The 20,847-nt window shown below is 38.7% G+C and overlaps 1 protein-coding gene across 16 annotated transcripts in view; it reads left to right on the top strand.

Annotated features, from left to right (window-relative positions):
• The window catches only part of PTK2 (protein tyrosine kinase 2), a 190,985-nt gene that overhangs the window by 153,321 nt on the left and 16,817 nt on the right, over positions 1–20,847 (top strand). For 13 of the 16 annotated variants that reach the window (XM_033512470.1, XM_033512471.1, XM_033512472.1 and 10 more), the window contains 10 exons: positions 1,498–1,582; positions 4,346–4,446; positions 5,725–5,840; positions 6,675–6,775; positions 7,666–7,755; positions 9,002–9,206; positions 15,336–15,447; positions 17,778–17,864; positions 19,046–19,183; positions 20,585–20,716. In XM_033512470.1, the coding sequence (XP_033368361.1) occupies positions 1,498–1,582; positions 4,346–4,446; positions 5,725–5,840; positions 6,675–6,775; positions 7,666–7,755; positions 9,002–9,206; positions 15,336–15,447; positions 17,778–17,864; positions 19,046–19,183; positions 20,585–20,716 (1,167 nt within the window). Of the gene's footprint in view, positions 1–1,497; positions 1,583–4,345; positions 4,447–5,724; positions 5,841–6,674; positions 6,776–7,665; positions 7,756–9,001; positions 9,207–11,865; positions 14,682–15,335; positions 15,448–17,777; positions 17,865–19,045; positions 19,184–20,584; positions 20,717–20,847 lie in introns of those variants that run through there. The other 3 variants (XM_033512473.1, XM_033512475.1, XM_033512474.1) reach the window with 3 other exon arrangements.

Raw genomic sequence — 20,847 nt, 5'->3', positions numbered from 1 at the left:
GGGTACTGAATGGAAAATGGGTTTATAGATACAGGATCCCATTGCTCACCTCTAAGCAAGCTCAGTAAGATTGTCTTTAAAGGCTGATTAACTGTGGAATTAATCCCAAAGTGTCATTTAAAATACCATTTCCTGTTCAATACAGAAAATGCATCCGGTCTGATACATTCTCATTGGTTTGTCTCCTTATCCAAAACCAAAAGATCAACAAAACCCCAGTATCAGGCCTTTTCCAACATTTATTCTTCAAAATCTATTTGCTGGTTGCAGAATCAAAAGGTTCTTCCTTTTGATGTTCGTGTTGGTTAAAGGATATTTCAAAAACTTGATGTGTAACACTGGGAGAGGGATGAATCTGGCAGGCATCCAGAGGTGCCATCCCCAGGCTGATTGTTCATTCCTGGTTTCATAAGGGAATAAAACCATGATTTACCATCTTTTTTTTTTTTTAGTTAGTTTATGGGCATTTGATGTGTGAGAAATGGATTAGATCAGTATTTTCCTGCAGTCAACTTGAAGATCTCTTTTGTGAGCAACTTTGAAAATAAGACACTTGAGCCTGCAAAATATAAATACTATTTTAATTCTGATATTTTTTGTCTGTAAATAGATATAAAATAGACCAAGAGTGAGCAGAGATGGAACATAACTCTGAATCTTCATCTCCCACTGATACTAAAAATGGGATGAGGATATTCATCAGTGCTGTAGCATTTTGAGGAAAGGTTCATGTGTAAACTACCCATTAAACAATGGCAAATTCCCAGTTTCCCACTTGGAAAGAGGACATACAGGTCCTTGAATAAGCCCATTCCCAATGTAGAAGCTTGGTTTTAAAACACTTCAGATGCTCTCAACCCATCAAGAACTATTCATTTTTGGTTGTTCAGAGGATGAGAAATCAGATGGGAAAGACCATTTGATTTTAAATACATGTGATTCTGTTGAACCTGGTTTTAAAGCCTTGATCTGGCTGATGGTGAAGATATTATATAAAAATCTTCGTTTTACTTTTCTTTGTAGTCTGAGTTCACAATTACAGCCAGTCTTTCCTCTGAAAGAGCCACAAAGTCCTTAATTTGGCTTTCTGGGTTGCTTGCTTATATAAGCCAGGTGTGGTTTTTAGGCACATATCTCTTTTTTCTCTCTATTTTGGCTAAATATTGTCAAGAGTTTACCTTCCTCAATAGCACACAAAGTTCACATTACTATCCAGTTAAACTAACCATCCTTTGTCATCATTTTTCCACAATATAACATGGTTTAAAACAGTTTAAATATTTCCAAGACACATTAGATGTAAATTCTGTGTGCGAGGTGTCTTAATTATAATGGTATTTTAACACTGAAGCTTTTTACATGTAATTTCTCAGCTAAAAGTATTTTATTTAATAGTAGTTTTTTCCAAAGTAGTTTTGCCAGAATTTTAAGGGCCAGCTTTTGGTGGGCTGTTTTTGGTGGGTTGTATTTCAGTTATTTCTCTATAATGTTTTTCAGGAAAATCCAGCTATGGCTGTTGCAATCAAAACGTGTAAAAACTGCACTTCAGACAGTGTTAGAGAAAAATTCTTACAAGAAGCCTGTGAGTATTAAGCAACTTCTTTTGGAAACACTTCTGTAATTTCTCCTTGCAAAGACTGTGGCCACCTGTGCCAGAAGCTTCCTACAGTGATGTAAATATTTTATTAACGTATATAGCTTGATGTTTTCCCCTCCTAAAACATGTGCCAGGGGAGTGCTTTACATCCTTGCACTACCTATGTATATGATTGGATGTGGGTTCTTTGGTTTTCCAAACTGAATGGTGATGTCTGACTCCTCTAGGGCTTTAGAACCAATTTTGGAACATTAGATCTGATCCTCCATTTCCTTCTTTTTCCTTAATGAATTAAAAACCACATCACTTTCTCCAGTTTATTGCTTGGGAAGGTCAGGTAGTTGTCCTTGCTAGAAATGTATCTAAGAGAGATCTGCTTTGAAAATTCAGAATTAAAATCTATGCTAGAATAGGCTATTTTTCTAAATAAGTTGCATTCCCTGAGTAGCACATTTCTTGTGTGGAGGAAGGCTTTTTGTTGGGGTGAATAGGAACAGAAACTTTTTAAAGAATATTAAAGTTACTGATTCCTCCATTGTTTGGTTCTGCAAGCAAAGTAAAATATGGCACTTAGGCCTTAATTTTTTGCCTATTATCCCCTGCTATTGTATACCTCTAAATGTAAAGTAAAGGTATTGTATTTTTATCAGTAAAGTAATTGGTTATGGTCAGATGTTACAGTCTTTTTTATTCATTATTCCTTTTCAAGGAATTTTTCAATTCATTCAGAAGACCTGTGTTAATAGCTAATGGATTCTTATTTTTAAATGTCATATTTTTTGTAAATTACTGTAATTTTTTCCATTGCATTTCTATCTGTTGGAGCAGTAAATACCATTGTTTACACTAACAACTCAGCAGTCACAAGGTAGGGTGCTGTCTCCTGGCAATGTAGAAAATAATTGCTCATTGAATGCTCCTAATTATGCTTCAAGTTGGACAGATTAGGAAATGCTGCTGTAATCTACACATAAATAGTACTTTTCAATTTTGATTTAATAGTTTTGCCATTTCTTCTTCCTCTTTTTCATTCTAATTCCCATCTGTTGCCTTTATCTTGTGTTCAGATTGCAAATTCGCTCAGAACAGTTGCTTTAGTTACTTCACTGAATTAATACATTTATTTCCTGATATTTTACTATTAGGAATATTAAGATATTTTTAATGCTGAAAAGATTTAGCAGCTGTTATTGCCTGTAAAATATTTCACCATGTTATTTATTCCCTTTTATTGATGTTTTAAGCTGTGCCAATGATACGGATGTTTGCTTTATTGCATCTTTCCCTGTACTATCTAATAGCATTAATATTTTAAAGAATATATTAAGTTTGCCTATGAAGTTTCTTTTCAAGAAGATATGTTATTAAACTAGTATAACTTTTGGTCTTATAAATACAATTGTCCAAGGATTTTTTGGGGGTTGCTGTGAATCCATGTGCAGAAGTCAAATTCAGAGCGCATCAGAACAGAAATCCAGTAACACCTTCTGATTTTAGATTGTGGTTAGTGTAAAACAGAAGAAAATGGGTTTTATTCTTGACTAACTTCAGGCAGACTGAAGCAGACTTTGCAGTTTGGTAATTCCCGTGGATTTCTGCTGACACCACAAACTGTGAGTGTTGTAGTGGTGTTGCTGGAGGCCAAATGAAGGATGTTTGTCAAGGATACCCAAAGGGCGTTTTTGCCACACCTGTGTTGGAAGAGATCCTGCTCCTCTGTGCTGAGACCCCACTGGCAGAGCTGCATCCAGGTCTGGGATCCCCAGCACAGGAAGGACATGGAGCTGTTGGAGCGAGACCAGAGGAGGCCAAAGAGATGCTCCAAGGACTTGAACATCTCTGCCCTAGAGCCAGGCTGGGAGAGTTGAGGTTGTCTGACCTGCAGAAGGGAAGGCTTTGGGGAGACCTTGGAGCACCTTCCAGTGCCTAAAGAATGCCTACAGGAAAGATGGGCAGGGATTCTATCAGGGAAGGCAGGGATAGGACCATGGGTGATAGATTTACTGGAAAGAGGGAAGGTTAAATTGGATTTTAGGTTAAATTCTTTCATGAGGGTGGTGAGGCCCTGGCACAGGTTGCCCAGAGAACATGTGGCTGCCCCATCCCTGGAGGTGTTCAAGACCAGGATGAATGGAGCTTGGGGCCAGCAAGCTGGAAGGTGTCTGCCCAAGGCAGGGGGATTGGAACTGGTTGGTCTTGGTGGTCACTTCCAACCCAAACCATTCTGTGATTCATATGTCATGCTGCATAAAACATACTGTGACTGCAGTGCCACGACTGAAATTAACTCCATGGGAAACAAAATCATGTAATGATTAAATAAGATTTTTGTCTATGTTGTAATCTGTCAAACATGTTTGTTCCAGTAACTAAATTATACAGACTGTTTTTTCCTGCCTGCTCTTCCAGTAGAAAGGCACAGATAACTGTTTTTGCACTGGTTTGACAGGTTATTTTATTAACTTAGATTATGTTCATAACCAGATCCAGAGCAAAGAGGCAGAGCTTGACCTGACTGGTACCTTCCAAAGCAGTTTGCATTTTTGTGAGTGGAGAACAGCACAGCTCAGGCAATCAGTGTTTCCACCTGCCCTGGCACATGGAATGACCAGACATTACTGCTTGCAACAGTTGTCTGAAGTCCTGTGATTGACCTCTGCTCACAGGCTAAATACTTAACCAATAGCTTTCTTTTTATTTTTAAAAAAGGTTTTATGTAACACACTGAATTCTTTGATTTCCTTTTAGTAACAATGCGTCAGTTTGATCACCCTCACATTGTGAAGCTCATCGGGGTTATTACAGAAAACCCAGTCTGGATAATCATGGAGCTCTGTACGCTTGGAGAGGTATGAGAAATCCACATGCAGCTCTGGTCTCCTCTCTTCCAGCTGATAGAAAAGTCTGAAAAAAACACTTCACAATACTAACACTTGCTATCAAGCATGATATCATACTCCTTTGCAGAGTTATGGACTCAGAAACAGGAGTGGCAGCTTTTGACCTTCTCCTCCATGGGGAGAACTGCATCACCTCATTCCAGAGTGATTTAGTCAGAGTTTTCAGAGCATTCAATTGCAGTTCCAGAGTGAGAGCATGACCTCTGTCAAGATGATGATAATGTGATAATGAGTTAAACAGTATTTGCAAACATACCTTCCAGAAGTGAAACTGTACATCTTTTATTCTTCCTGAGTAATCCTGCATTTTTCCTTAAAACAGTGACTTTCTCACATTTCTGCTTTTGTTTTTTCCTGTAGAGTATCTGCAGCAGAGGCCCTAGATAAGATGATTTCCCTCATTATTTGTTTTTGGAATGAATGCTTTAAAGAAAACTAGATCTCGCTAAACTCGATTAATTTGCTTTGAGCCATGTTTCTGAAAATATGAGCTGCAGTGTTATTTCATATATTTTATGATTGCCATTGCAATTATCAAACTGCAGTACATTTTCCAAAAAAGTAGGAGGGATGGATAGAAAAACCTGTATTGCAAAAGTAATTTTCTGTCAGTAGATTTCCTTTCCAGTGCCCAAATCACCTTTCAAAGTCTTGTTTTGATGTATAAGGATACTCTAGTGCCACCTTCCAGTAGGTCCTGCATGCCTTCTGCTGGGAATAGAGCTGACTATAAATATTCTGCACTGGTATTGGCCACTCTGAGCTAAATACACGTGTATTAGCACATGTAGGTTGAAATTTATCATTAAAATTAATGCTTTTAAAACAAAACCGATCAATCTGTGTTTGCGTTGGCCAGGTCCTGTTCAGTTCTGAAGTAATTCAGGCCATAAATGGAGGCTGCACTCAAGGGTAGAATAAACCAAAAAGTCCAGGAGTGCTTTACTCTGGATCAGCAACAGCAGGTGGTTTTCAAAAGGGGACTGAAAGAAATGCACAAAATTACAGTTATTTTTCTAGTTTTAACAGTTCTCATGTAGAAAAACTGCTTGAATTCTAATGCAGTCACAGTTCTTCATGAGAAGTGGTTTTCTTTTCCTCATCCAATCTTTAAGGCAAAGAGGTCATGCTCATTGATACTCATGTGAACTTCACAACTATGCCTTTTTCAGCTTTGTTATTTTTTGTCCTAATTTCTTTCTCTTTTCTCCTCTTTGGTGCAAAAAGCTGAGGTCGTTTTTGCAAGTAAGGAAGTACAGCTTGGACCTGGCCTCTCTGATACTCTATGCTTACCAGCTTAGCACAGCTCTTGCCTACTTAGAGAGCAAAAGATTTGTACATAGGTAAGATTCCATACATATTTATCTGTACCTGTCTGTTTTAATATATCACTGCTTAAAATTTCAGGGAGTGCCATTTTTGCAGAGGTTTCCACTAAAATTACACCCTTTTCAAGGGTGACACCTGCTGGTTCACTCCTGGATTGACTTGGAGCTGGTGCCAGATTTCAATCGGAATCATTTTCAGTTGTTGCTTTGTGGTTACAGTATTTTTTTCAAGCTGTGAGTCAACTGTAATCATTCAAACATAGAAAAGCAAAACAAGGGCAGATGGCTTCTTAACTATAGAGGAAGGGAAATAAAATATTTATAAAATACAAGTACTTGCTTAACCAGAAAATGATCCTAAACTGCCTTCACGGTGTGTTTTGAATTTTGTTCCCTTGAATGTGAACATGAGTTTCTAGGGAGAACAGACTGGCGGCTTCAGCCTCTTACTGTGTGCAACTATGAGTTCAGAAAACTCCAGTTACTAAGTACAATTAATTTTGAACTTAAGGAATTCACTTGTGTTTAAATACTGTCTATCCAATTCTGTATATGTGTTGTGATAATGTATATGCAAACTCTTGCATGTAAAGTAATAGCTGTGCATAGATACATAGATATTTATATTGAAACATCTTAAATAACAATTGGAGAGAAAAGGAGGCTCAGGGGGGATCTTGTTCTGTACAATGAGAACTTGAGCTCCTTACTAGGAAACCTCATACAGGACTTCAATCTTAAGCCATTTCCTTACCTTTGCAGAGCAGGAGGTAAATTTTCTTCAGGGGATGATGCTTCACCATTTAATGTTTTAAAGTTACTAGAAATACTGTTTCTTCTGTTTGGCAGGGATATTGCTGCTAGAAATGTGCTGGTGTCTACCACTGACTGTGTGAAATTGGGTGACTTTGGTTTATCCCGATACATGGAAGACAGTACTTACTACAAAGGTGAGGTGATCTCTGGATCTTTCTTGCAGGCCAAGGAGAACACAGTTCCTTCTCACTTTATTGAGAAATTTACCAGATTTTCTTGGTCTAGCTGCTGCATTTGTATCAAAAGGAAAGTTATTCAACAATTTAATAAAGGCAGTAAATTCCTATGCGTGCATGATTGCAAGGTGTGAATTAATGTGCAAAAGAGCAGCAAATTCACATGTGGGTACAGATGAATACTGAGTTTGTGTTGTCATTGTGTGCTGCATACTTCAGATACCATTGGACTAGGGAGATTCAATACAAAACTGCCTTTGAAGCCTGCTTTTTGCCCCATTTTGGCTGGAATACTGAGCTTTGGTGTCTCCAATAGCTGAGAGATACCCTGCAGTGCCTGATGGGAAATGCAGCAGGAAAATAAAGATTGCATGTTGGGTACCAAACACTAGCATTGCAAAGCTGGTGTATATTGTTAAACCATGAGTGCCTACATCTCATTTTTAATATTTTTCTGGTTTCATATATTTTAAATTGTCCATTATCTGTCGCCTTACACTGTTGTGTTTCTTCATTTCATTTTCTTTATCATCTATGACTTTGCTGAGCTACATTTTATCATTTTAATTGTTAAGAGGGGAAGTAATTTTGCCATGATCATTTCTTGGTGTGTTTTGGGGTTTGTTATTAGGGTCTTTAAGGGAGGTTTAGGGGATTATTATGATTATTTTGGGTTTTGTTGGTTCACTTCTCCATTTCATGTAAAGCCAAACAGCCTTATATATCGATATTTGAATTACTTCACTGGAGGTTGATTTTGCCTATGAATTGTTTCCCTGGGAACAGAATCTGTTTTTGAGCTCTGTAGCAGGGGGATAACAGCCTGGCCTTTCTTGCTTTCCCTGTAGCTTCTAAAGGAAAATTACCCATCAAATGGATGGCTCCAGAGTCAATCAATTTCCGACGGTTTACCTCAGCTAGCGATGTGTGGATGTTTGGTAAGTGAAAACCAAGTGGAGAGGCTTCTTTGTGTCCTCTTGGACAAGTCCAGTTATTCATTTTGACTGCTATAAATGAATAATTTCCAAATACTTGCCATGGTTTTTACTGTGAGTTCTGAAAATCCAATTTCTTCCAGCTTGTTTTCCACCTCTGTATTTTATTTTCCTTTTCCTGCTTAATAAGCCTGAATTTTCATTGGTCTTTTTACCTCTAGTAAGAAGCTGACAGAAAAGAAGGTGCAAGGAAATTTGCTCAGTTACGACAGAGATGATTTTTGTCTGTTGCTTTTGGTTTTGTTTTGGTTTTTTTGTGTTACACCATTATCATTTGCTGTTTCTCTCTTAGATTTTGACTTTTTCTTTATGTTGATATACATTTCCTTGCTTAATGTGCAGATCATCCTGTGGGATACCCAATTTCCAAATCCTTAATGCTAGGATTTCTAAATCCTTTATAGCTCCTGGCAGACTGCAAAATACAACCAGAAGCTCATTAAGTATAAGGGTAAATGGACAAATCCTGAAACCTCATTCTTTTTCCCCAAATATACAACATTTTATATGACTCTGATGTCCTGTGCTCAAACTGGTCCTGACCACTGGCCTGTACAGACAGAACACAACTGTGTTAGGAAACCAAAGTGATGAAACTTGAGATAAGAGCAGGACAGTCAAGTAAGAGTTCACCTTCTCTACAATTTAAAATTGGAATGTTTTTAAGTGAAGCGTTTGTAATAGTTTGAAAAAAACTCTAGTACTGTCAGAGTTAGAAAAATGAAGCCTTTGCGACATTTTGGCCAATTCTCAAGTGACAGACCATATTCTTTTAGTGCAGTTTCAATAGAAACTGGTTTATTACACATTTTCAGCACAAAAAATGCGGATCAATGCCAACGCTGAAAACCCTCAAAGTGAAAATGCACTCTACGTGTCGAAACAAGCCAGTTGGAAGGAGTCAGACAGAAAAGCAAACACATTCTACCTCATTAGAGAGGAGATTTGAATATGAGCAAGCACTATTTTAGGGCAGGTAAAAGACTGTGAGCCAGCTGTGGGTCACTCTGCCTCATCAGTCGGTGAGGCTGCTGCTGTGTGATCCTGCTGCAGGTAAGTCCAAACCAATTCCCTGGTTATATAATAAAGAAATTTCTTTATTAGTACAAAACTGGGGTTTGTTTCTCTTTTGACAGGTCTCATTGTTTGCTTACAGTGAAGAAAATGTATTTTTGTGTGTGTTCCTCAGGTGTGTGTATGTGGGAGATCCTCATGCACGGGGTAAAGCCCTTCCAGGGAGTGAAGAACAATGATGTGATTGGGCGGATTGAGAACGGTGAGCGGCTCCCAATGCCTCCAAACTGCCCTCCCACCCTCTACAGCCTTATGACCAAGTGCTGGGCCTACGACCCCAGCAGGAGACCCAGGTTTACTGAACTTAAAGCACAACTCAGGTAGGGTTTGACTTCTGAGAGGTCATTTCCTTTGTTCAGAAATACTTCTTTTTGATTAATCTTCTGTTACAGTGTTTTGGTTCTGTGGAAGATATGAGCCATGGTGTTTTGAGTTTTTATCTTCAGACAGCCAGGTTGTTGTTGGTCTTTGGGAAAAGTGGGCCTTATCTAGTAGAGAAAATTAGATTAGGCAATGAATTAAAATAACTGGAAATATGAATCACCTCCTTTCTCTCCCAAGAAAAACTCCATGTTTTACTTGCAGTTTGTTTATAATTTTAGCTACAATCCCTGGGGAAATAGGTAGAAAGAATTTAGAGTGATTATCTAAACATGGTGTGGCCTTCTGGGGTAGAGATGTATCTTAAATAAATGAGGCATCAGGTAAGTGCTGTTGGAAGTTATTTTCATGACTAGTAGCACAGTAGTTGCACAGTCACAGCTGTCACAGGGCAATTGCAGAGCCTTCAGTAAATGCAGCATTGTAGACAGAAATTCCTTTGCCCTTTGTAAACCAGGATATAAACCTTTGTCTTTATCTTGGAATGAGTGTGAGCACACACCTTGCAGACCAGTCTAAATTCACACCTTAGTTTATTCTTCAGTAATATCTTCCAGTGTCCATATCACCATTTCACCAGCCCCAAAGTGGGAGGGATATTTAAGCTTTGAAACATCACTGAGATATGTGCAGGCACATTTGATATTTGTGACCAAATTGGGTCACAAATGTGACTTTTGGATTTCATGACTTCTCAGGATGAGTTTTGCATAAGTCAGTACAAGCTTTGAGTAACATAACATCTATGTTTTTCACCTGACAATCCACACTGGGAATTCTTGTAATTCATTGCTGAATTCTTCGGTTTTACTTCAGGTTTTATTTCAAAATTGTGCTTTTTGGCATGTTTTATTTTCATAGTATCATGTTTTTGCTGTCACTGAATGTTGATGGTTCAAAGATAAGTCACTGGTGGTTAAAATGAGAGACAATTTGAATATAATTATGATGCTATCTCAGAGCTGCTGTATGGAGAGCTTAATACCCAAAAGTTCTCTCCTATTTCCTCAAGTTTAATATAGTTCCACCATCTGTTACTCTGGGAATTCCTGTGTAGACTAATCATTTGTAGAACTAAGGGAAGACTTGACCCTTCTCACAGATAACTTCCAATCCTCTTGACTCTGTAGAGTTAACACAAAGGAAGGAATGTCAGGGCTGGATAGGGATTGCAAGAAAAAGACATGACACAGTTGTGTTTGGGCAATAGGTGGAAATTGGCAATTCCCTTGCTTTTTCACTCTTTTTGGCTCTGAAAGTACAGGATGATTGATAATTTGCAGCCAGATCTTACTGTTAACTTTAAGCTGTTTGGCACAGATGAGAATGAAGCCCTAAAAAAAGTGACTGGAACATGGCTGTGGTGTGTAAACCCAAGCAGGGAGACTATCTCACCAGGAAGGAAAGAGAATGAGTAAATCCAGAGTGTGCCCTAGAGCCTGGCTGTCCTCAGAACCAGTGCTCAGGGCATGCAGCAAGGCAGGGTCTCATTGGTTACACATTAAAATGTTTCCCAGTGTGTGTGTGAGCTCTGAAACAGGTCACCCAGAAAGACTCTGGAATTTCCATGCTGGCAGATGTTCAGCTTTTGATTGGAAAAGGCTCAGGGCACCTGGCCCTTGCTGTGCAGGGAGCCCAGCTTCATCAGGAGATCAGACCTGAGACCTCCAGGCACCCCTTCCACCCCTTCTCATTCTATGTGAAAAGTGCACCCAGTGTGGAGGGGTGTTTGCTTCTCTGGTCATGCTGGGAGATTTGAAGCACTGTTTACAGGGCAACCTCTCTCCTGGGGCCATTGTAACCCTAAAATCCAGTTTTTACTCTGTTCCCACCAAAGCAGTTAACTTTCTGGTGCTCCAAATTAGTGACCTTTAGCTACCTAATTTAGGCAGTATGGTTGTCCTTAGGGCTGCTTTGTGCTGCTCCAGACAGAGCCAGCCTCTCACTGGAAAGGTTGCCAATTCCCTGATGATGAGGCAGTTTCAGGCAGCTAGGGAAGATTGGGTTTCAGAACTCAAATTCCCATGAACTTGCAAAAACAAGCCATTTCCCTGGTGGCCTTTCCCCGTGGTGTTGCTGCTGCTCACTCTGGATGCTGTCCAGAGTCGTCTCTTGAAGCTGAGAGCAGACTGGATGTTTGCTTGGAGCCAGATACAGCACTACAGCATTCATTCCTCTCTGGTTTAAAGAAAAAAAACTCCATGGCTTTGGGAAAAAATCTTCTGCATCTGGAATAGCATTGATGGGAGCATAAGCATTTCACGTGCTCTCTGTTATTGGTGCTTTTCCCGTTTCATAGTAACAGCTGCTTTGCCCAAACTGAGTTTGCAGCTGATTGTGCAAGGCAAAGGTGCTGATTTCTGCACAATTTATGTACTGTTATTTGTTGCTACATATGAATTTAAGTACTGTTATTAGAGTAGTAATTTTATAGCATTTGATCTGTCTGAAGTGGATGTGGTTGAGTCAGTCTTCCCAGCAAACACAGAAACAAATGGATGGATTGTGGATTTCCAAATGTAATTTATCCTCACATTCCAAGTTCCTTTTTCAAGTGGTGGTGGTGGGGGGGGGGGGTTAAAAGTCAGATTAGGTCAGAGCAATGAGGTGCTACCCTGCTACTCCTGAAAAAAACTCCTGCTATTCCTGCAAGAATCAAAAAATTCTGACATGGTCAGAATTAGAATATAGGATATTTGTAATTGGGGACTGTGTGTTGCCTTGCTGGTTTTGTGTAGAAGAGATTTTTTGTTTTCTAGTACATGGTAAATAATAAAAGGATTTTAATTTAAAACTTTCAAATTAATGTAACTTCATGATATTTGTTGCTGTGTCATGGAACAAATTTTGTTTAAAGTACCTTTTGTGAGCCCTCTCTGCTACAAATAGCAAAACAAGGAGTGTGTCTTTGCAGAGGTGAGAGTGTCACTGTGGCCCATTGTTGGTAAAAGGTTGTAAACAGTGCTTGACTCCACTGGCATCCTGGGGCTGCAGGTCACATTGAAAATGCTCTAAAAAGAATGGGGGGAAAAAAAGAGACAGACTCTATGCTTTTAAAGTCTGGTTTTATGACAACAGTGAGATAATTAACTGATGAGAACTGGACTTGAGCATTTTTGTCACTGCATTTGATATAGATCCTGAGACGTTGCTTATAAATGAACACTGGTAGGAGTGAGGGAGTTTGAGTCGTCTTTTATGGCATTCTGACAAAAAATTACTACAACACATACTTCAAATCCATGATGGAGGCTGCAGAATGCATTGCTGCTGTTCTTCTGTTCTTTGCCTGTGACCATATAAATCCATATAAAAGTGCTTTCATATTAGAACAATATGTGCAAGTATATTCCTCTGCATCCAACTTTGTATTGCTGGTGGCAGAGGGAAAGAAAGAAACTGCTTTTTGGGGGTCAGCACTTAATGTATGTTCCCCCACCACTGTAGCAGGAGACACTAGTGCCTTTTGGAATATGAGGGTGCAGTTCAGTATTTTAAATATTCCTGTACTGAAGGTCCCCATAAATGTTTCCTTTTTTCTGTCACAGACAAATTTCAGTAAAAAGTTCTTTGTAAATTAAGTAAGTTTATCAATTATACAAATTTTTAATAGTTGAGATTTTTCTTGTGCCTTCACATCACTGAGAAGCTGAGTTAGATTTGTCTGTTGTACCTCAAGATTTACTAGAGGAACCATAGGGATAGAATTCTCTGCTTGCTCCTCTTTGCTGCTAAAAATATGTACAGTTTGGGAAAATATGCCTAGATCTGACTTCTCCTGACCTTCTGTAAATTCTAATAAACTGTTCAGAGAACTTGAGCAGCTGCACTGAGGAAATGTCAAAAATATCTCTTGGCACACTCTAACTTCATCCACAGACTGGTCTTCCCTTTGTGAAAACAAAGACCTTTCTGTGAGTCATTTATATTCCTTGTGGTTTTTTCGAGTAGTGCTTCTCTGAGGCATTTCTATTTTATATTCTTGTCAGCAGAATCAAGGGCATGCAAGTACAGATGCTGCTGCAGCCCATCAGCCTCTGACCAGGCTGCTCTGGGCTGCTGGGAAAGAACCTCCTGATGGCACAGGCAGCAGGAGAGCAGGGAGGATGAACTGCAGTTCTAAGGCAAAAAGCTGAGCCTGTTTTAAGAAAGAGAAGTAATTTCAGAAGGAATTTGTCATTTCTGGAGATACAAGTTGATGGTGTCGCACGCTGGGGCACCACAGATAAAATGGCTTTGATAGCAAAGTAAAGAGAGGTATTGGAGTTTTCATTCCTTTTTATGGAAAACCAGCACTGTGCTGTGACAAATTCCAGACATGGCCCCAATTGTCAATAAGCCGTCTCTAAATTTAGCCAGCTGCTACCAGCCAACTCTGTTCTATTCTTTAGCTCAAATTAGAACAACTGCTGTATCAACAGCTTGGTTAAAAATCTATGTTTTATTTATTTCTCATTCATTAATCTGAGCAAGTTGGTTTTTTTTTGGTCTTGTTTCATTGTGGGGTTTTTTAATCCTGAGGTCTTGTCTTGAGAGATGATACTCATGGCTCATGGCTGTGGGTGCATGTTGGATGCTTTCTCATGCTACATAAAAGCACAGGGTACCTGAAATGTGAGATAGAATTAAAGCAGGGGTTTTGTGCCAGTTCTTCGTAGGTTCAAGTAGGAAATCTTGCGTTTTCTTTATTCTGAAGGAAGAGAGAGGTAAAATAGAAGGATTCTCTCTTCATTCCCTCTGTTGGGCTGTAGCTGTGTTTCCATGGAGGTTCTAGCAGGGTGACTTTTGCAAATAACTTGTCTGGTTTGCTTTTGTTCCACATTGTTGTGTTGCTTCAGCAGTGATGGATTGAAATTGCAGCAATAGTTATAAACTTGATTTAGCTGCAGTGAGACAAGATGACTTCTCTGCTTTTTAGAAGTGGCATAGTTTGGGGTTTTTTTGGCTGAGTAAGGAAAAGCAAAGTTCTCATCTCAAGCAGGAATTTATTCTTGAAACAAGCAGTGAAATTCCACGATGAGAATAGATTGCCGGAGTTGATCTCATCCCCTGAATGACTAATTCTGGGTGGTTGTTTAGCAGACTGAACAGAAGATTATAAACTCAGAACCTAGCTTTGTTTCTGGAAACTCCTGAGTGATAAAGAAGCTGGAGCAGCTCCTCCACAGGATTGTCTTTACCCTGGGGACAGTGATATGGAAATAATCTGCCCTGCTCACATCTCCAGACTGTCCGCATAGCGTGCGGCTCCAAGGAATTGGCAGCTCCCTCTTTCAAAGCTTCTCTCTGAGTATTTTTCAAATGGCAAATATCCAACATTAATAAGCCACATAGCAGAGCTGGGAGGAGGCTGGCTGTGGGGGCAGCAGGAGCACGTTCAGCTTCAAACAGGCTTTTTAATAGTCAGAACAGTGGTAAGTAGCAAACTGGTTTTACTACTGTCTTGTACTTTGTGAAAATGCAGCCTTTTGACCTGAATGCTTAGAAGCTGAGTGAATACTGTCAGATCTTTCTGTTTTGCTAAATTGCTTTGCTGAATGTGTTCTTGGTTAGGCTAAAACGTAAGAGCTGCAGTAGTATTTTTGACTGCTTTCTTTAAAAAAGAAAAAAAAAAATCCCAGTGATCTGAAGCTCTTGAGTTTCAGTAAAGAACATTTTCGGTTTGTTTTGAACCTTTGCAGCAGTTCAGTAGAATATTTTCTTGTGAAGATTAAGCTTTCATGCAAGTAAGTGCTTGATTGATTGTCTTTGAGGACTTCTCTGTGTAATTGCACATAAAAAGAACTGTAATAGAAAAAAAATTGTGTGCAAGATCAGTCACAGCTTTCTGAAAATTCGATGCTGTTTTTGTTGTTAAAAACACCCTGGTAATCCTACAGAAATATTTCTTCCTGATACTGGTTTTCAGACACAAAACCAGTGTATGTAAAAGAAGTTTGTCTCTCAGTAATTTTATAGCATTTCAAGTTAAGTACTGTTTATTAGGCTGAAAAATACAAGAGCTGTGGGGAGAGGTTTGTTAGTCACTGAAACTGAAGTTTTACTTGATTACAATGTGTTTTCCTTAGTACAATACTGGAGGAAGAGAAGCTGCAGCAAGAGGAACGAATGAGAATGGAATCCAGGCGGCAAGTCACGGTATCCTGGGACTCAGGAGGATCAGATGAAGCTCCTCCCAAGGTAACTAAGACTGCAAATTATGTGTGTTTAAAATAAACAAACATAAACTTTCTTTTTATTTTGTTCATTTCTTCAAAGCCTGCCCTGATGGGTTGGTTCAAACCATGGCATTCTGGCCAGTTCTGTCCCCATCTGGGAATCCTTGCCTGAAATGACCCAGCTCTGCTTGAACTGTGCTTAGAACTGATGCATATTGTGATACTGCATTAAAGATTTTCTATTTCTCCTTGAAATTGTAAAAGACACCCATAGCTGCCACAGAACTGTCTCCTGGCCTTTCCTTTTCCTTCTTTCTTGTAGCACTCTTGTAAATTGTTGGCTAATGAGCTCTCAGCCAGCATGAAGTTTATTTATAACACATTAGTGACAGGACAGAAGTCAGGTAATTGCATTTTCCTTCTTCTGGACACAAAATTAGGGGTTTGTTTCCAAGGAACGTACGTGGTTTAGTTTCCACTTCATTTTCATTTCTGTCCTATTTGGATGTCACTGATGGGTTCTGCAGCTGTAGGAGTCCAACCTCAGCAGTTGCTGAGCCCTCTTCGCTCTCAGTGGCTTGTCTGCTTCCCCTCAGAGTTATTTTTGCAAGTTATTACTTGAAAGTTTGAGCCTGTATCTTGAAGAATTTAATTTTTGTGTAGTCATCACCAAATTGTCTGTGTCCTGATAGCTTGTGGTGAATTCCTGGAGCTCCCAGGTTCTGGAGCAGATAATTCCAGGAGTACTTGTGTGGCACCTTGTGCTGCACACATTCCCCAGCACCTAACAGAAAGGCAACTTTTCTTTTTGAGTGGTTTTGGTTTGTTTCGTTTTGAGGGGAGGGGGGAGGGTTTGTGTGCATTTGGGGTTTTGAGGTGTTTTTCTCTTCGTTTCCAGGTTGTTGCCTGATAGATCAGATGATGAGTTTAGTTCTACATTTTGATACTTTTATGGCAGGCAGGGAATGAGGGCTGTGGAATTGCTGCTTTCATTTCAGAGTTAGAAACTGCAAACGATCCATCAACCTCTTTAGTCATCTGAGGTGAATTAGCAGGATTTGGTGTTTAAACAATGTTCAGAGTTAGAGAAATATATAAATCCCTAAATTGGACCAGTATAATACTTAATTTGAAATGAGCACCTTTATGTGTGATGTATGAACTGAAACACTTGACCAAAGGTGTGTTAAAAATGCAATTAATTCTGCCACTGGAGAGAATCTCTTTTGAGGAGGTTGCTATGTCCTCACTGTATTTCTGATACTGTTGTTCGTTAGGATTTTTTATACATTTCTTTTTTGTAAAATATGGATGTACTTAATAATGGTTGTTAATAATGTTGTAGGTAGGAGGTTTTAAGTGTCTTTGTAGTGTTTCTAACGTGACAACTGATTTTTTTTTTTGTTGTTCTTCTTATGCTTCATTGTAAGAGTTTCAGATTGTTGCAGGCCTTAAACTCCTGCACATCCACAAACAATTACCAGGTCTCACAATCCATACTATGAAATCACTTGTATCTCACAGTGATATTTCTGTTAGAAACCTAAGAGAGAAAAGATCCTACTCCAGAATGAGAATGAATTTTTTTCATCAAGCAATGATAAATTGTATAGTCTCCAATTAATGTGATTGCTTTTAACTGCCAAAAGGACTGAGAGAGCTCTTTGCAGAATAATGAAGTTTGGGGTTTTTTTCCCTCTTTGGTTGATTTTTCTCCTTCTCAAACACCCAGCAATACTGTTCCTTATTCAAAAAGAAACCCTCAACTATACCTTTGGAGATTTAGAATATGATCAAAAGCACTTTTCCATGTTGAGGTAATTAGTTACACAGAAGTTAATTATCAGAACTAACTTTATACCTCAGAATACCCCGTGGAAATAGCCATGCAAATAAATCCATTTGGTTTGTGTTTTTCTTGCTGAAACAAAAGAATTTACTTTTGGGAACAGTCACAAAAGCAACAAATTAACATCAAAAATTGGAAACGAGTCTGTATTGCACCTGGAAATTTGATTTAAGACTTAACATTCTTAGATGATGTTCTCTCTAGAGTTAAACAGAACAGAGCAGGTCATTTAGTGCAAGCAATTAAATAAACACAAAGAATTCACAGAGAAAACATTATTTATTGACATACAGAGCAAACAATTCAGCTGAATCCATTGCCAAGCAAAAGTGGAGGAAAATTTAATTTTAGTTGTTTAAAATAAGTGTTTGTAATTACAGAAAATGTGTTTTGGGGTTTTTTTGAAGTTTGCCAAACCTGTAAATGTTTGTGTCACTGAAACATAATTTTCTGGTTTTAGTTGTCTGTGTTTAATGATTCTAAAAATTCCTTTTTGTTTACAGCCCAGCAGACCTGGTTACCCCAGTCCCAGATCCAGTGAAGGGTTTTATCCAAGTCCACAGCATATGGTACAGCCAAACCATTACCAGGTATTACATTTAATACTGTGCATATGCTTTTTTTTAATAATGTGGGCTTTCTATTTAGATGCAGCTGGTGGGATTGATGCACTTCTTATATGTTTTATTTCGATTCAGTTCTGTTCAATGAGTTTAGTTTTACATTAAAAAAAAAACCCCAAACTGAGCCCAGTAGGTTTACTCCAGATGGCAAATATTTCCACATCTAATGTGGTGCTCAGATTCCTGAAACTGCAGTGAAACACATCAGACATTTCCATATTTATTGAAGTAATGTGGTTGTTCATGTTAACATTTGTGCTGAGCTATGAAATCACTTGCTATATAAAATGACATTAACTAGGGGCCTTTCCTTAGGGTCATTGGTATTTTATTTTTTTTGTCCCGAAAGCTGCTGCCTTTAGTTCTACCACATTGTATATTCAAATGTTTTGCTTTTCATCTAAAACTGCTGAAGATATTCAGAACAAAAATTTGTCTTTGAAGGACTTTGAGCAATTTTAGGTTTGTTCAAGGCTACAGCCATGTTACAGCTGTCTCAGTCAAGGGGATTTTTTTCCATGAAGACAGGGAGGTTTTCATTGATTTAATAAGTACTTCAGGCTCATTAAAACTGCTTGGATTTTCCTGTGGAGAAGTTCCCAGGCCACTCAGCTCAGCACACTAATTACATGCTGCCACTCAAGCCTTAAGCCTGTGAGATACAGCAGGGGGTACATTTTTATGGGGTCTGTAGGGCGATGTTTGCAGGCTCCTGTTAACTGGAACATGAGCTCTGCATGTGTAGCTCTTACATATGTATCTATAGATATTGTTTTGTCCTCAGAGGACTTTGATCTCCTTGACTGCACAGGTTAGAGCATGCTCTGATACTGCTGGTTTGACAGGCACCATAAAATACTTTTCCTCAAAAGTTTTGTTTCTCTAGTGTTGCAGTTATTCTAAAATAGTTATTTTATGATGGGCATCACCAAAGACTTAGAAGAGAGGTGTCATATTTTGGCTCAGCTTCCTTCTTCTGATGTTGCCTCCCCTTCTTCCTCTCAGTGACTGCTTGAATTGAGTCATTTCTGTGCTTTCATGTTTGTTGTCTTGGAGAGGACGTTTTCTTCATGGGGAAGCACAGGTCTTACTAATAACTCTATTTTTCTCTTTGTTTTTGCCTGTGTGGGGTTTTTTGCCCCCTTAAGGTGTCTGGCTACCCTGGTTCTCATGGGATACCAGCCATGGCAGGCAGCATTTATCCTGGGCAGGCTTCTCTCCTGGATCAAGCAGATTCCTGGAATCACCGGCCTCAGGAAATATCAGTGTGGCAACCAAACATGGAGGTATGAGATCTGACACATCTGTTACTGTGTTCTGTACAGTTCAATACACTTTCTATTATTATAAATTGTATTACTTCTGTTATTTTGGTAGATCTGTGATAGAAAAACTGAGTTTCTGTGGTGCTTTTAAAATTATCTCATTGCAGTCAGTGGGCTGGGAGTCAGGACTGAATTGGATTTTAAACAAATACTTCTGTGTGAGGCTGGGCATGAAGTGTCACTTCACATGAATTCTTGATGAAGTTGTTACTACTTATCTCAACTGAGTGACAGCAAATATTTGGTGTTTGTTAAGAGAAGGCTTTACTGGAACTTAGTGCTGTTCACAGAGATGGGAACACTCTTGTAAAAATACCTCTTGGGAGATACCCAACACAGCTGAAGGATTGAGGCTTCTTTGTAACTCACCCAGAAGAGAAAATGAAATGGTCTGAAAGACTCTTCCTGAGCTGAATTCCTTCTGAGTGCTCTCCAGCCTGTCATGATTGCACTGAAATCATGACAGGCTGGAGGATCACTGAGGAACATCAAATTAATTTCCCCTTTAACCTTCTGTCTTTTTTTTTTTTTTTTCTCTACTCTTGTACAGTTTTTTATTACTTTTTTTCCTTCCACAAGGATTCAATTTGTGAATTGAATTTAAGACAGCTTCTGTCTTAAATATGAGAAATATTAAATATATTAATATTAATTAATATATAAATATAAATATCTCTTTCTTCTCTAGCCTGCTCTATTCCCTATATTTCTGATAAACATTTAAGTGATCTCTGAGACTTACCTGTTAAATACAGGGAAGTTAGTTACCAAATCTCCCTTGGCTTTTTGAAAAATAATAATTTATACAGTATTTCCTAATGATTTCCAGACAGCATTGGGGTATGGTAGTATTTGTAAGCGTAGTATTTGTAAACTTAAAACGGGCACAAATATTTGGTCAAAAATTCATTAAAAAATGTTTTTGTGACATGCTTTGCCACTGTTGACCAACACTGAATAGTATATTCCTTTTGATTTTAAAAAATGTATCTTGCAGCTTTTAACAACTGTATGGTTACATTATTGCTCAAGATCAAGAAAACAAAATTGTTATGTCTGGTTTTGTTGTCCAGCATAAATGAAGTGCAATACAGGAAGTGACAATGTTGCTGAAAAACAGAACAGAATCTTTCAAATCTTTTTTTGTTGCAGTGACTAAGAGCAAGGCAGATAAAAAGTTAAGGGCTGTAAAGAGTTTCTTGTGCTGCTCTGCTTCAATTTTTGAGGAGCTGAAGAAGCTCTGCTTGACTGCTGCTGAGAATCGACTTCTAAAAAACTTTCCTTTTATAACCTCTAAGTTCTTGCACCTGTCCACACAAATTTTACATTGTGAGACTGAATAAACTTAACTGTGGATTGTAGGATTCAGGCACTTTGGACATCCGAGGGATGAGCCAGGTTCTACCCACACACCTGATGGAGGAGAGGTTGATACGACAGCAACAGGAGATGGAGGAAGATCAGCGCTGGCTTGAAAAAGAAGAACGATTCCTGGTAATTCTTTGTTTTACAGAGCTTCTTAATTCCTTCTGATTTTTTGTTTCTTTTTGCAGCTGGCTAAAAATGGTCACTTCTGTAAAATGAGAAAAACCCCTAGAACCCCCAAAATGTGGGAAACAGGTTTT

The sequence above is a fragment of the Parus major genome, chromosome 2 (genome assembly GCF_001522545.3).
Source record: "Parus major isolate Abel chromosome 2, Parus_major1.1, whole genome shotgun sequence".
NCBI lineage: Eukaryota > Metazoa > Chordata > Aves > Passeriformes > Paridae > Parus > Parus major.
Note: the sequence above shows the minus strand (reverse complement) of the source record. Positions and strands in the feature narration are given on the sequence as shown.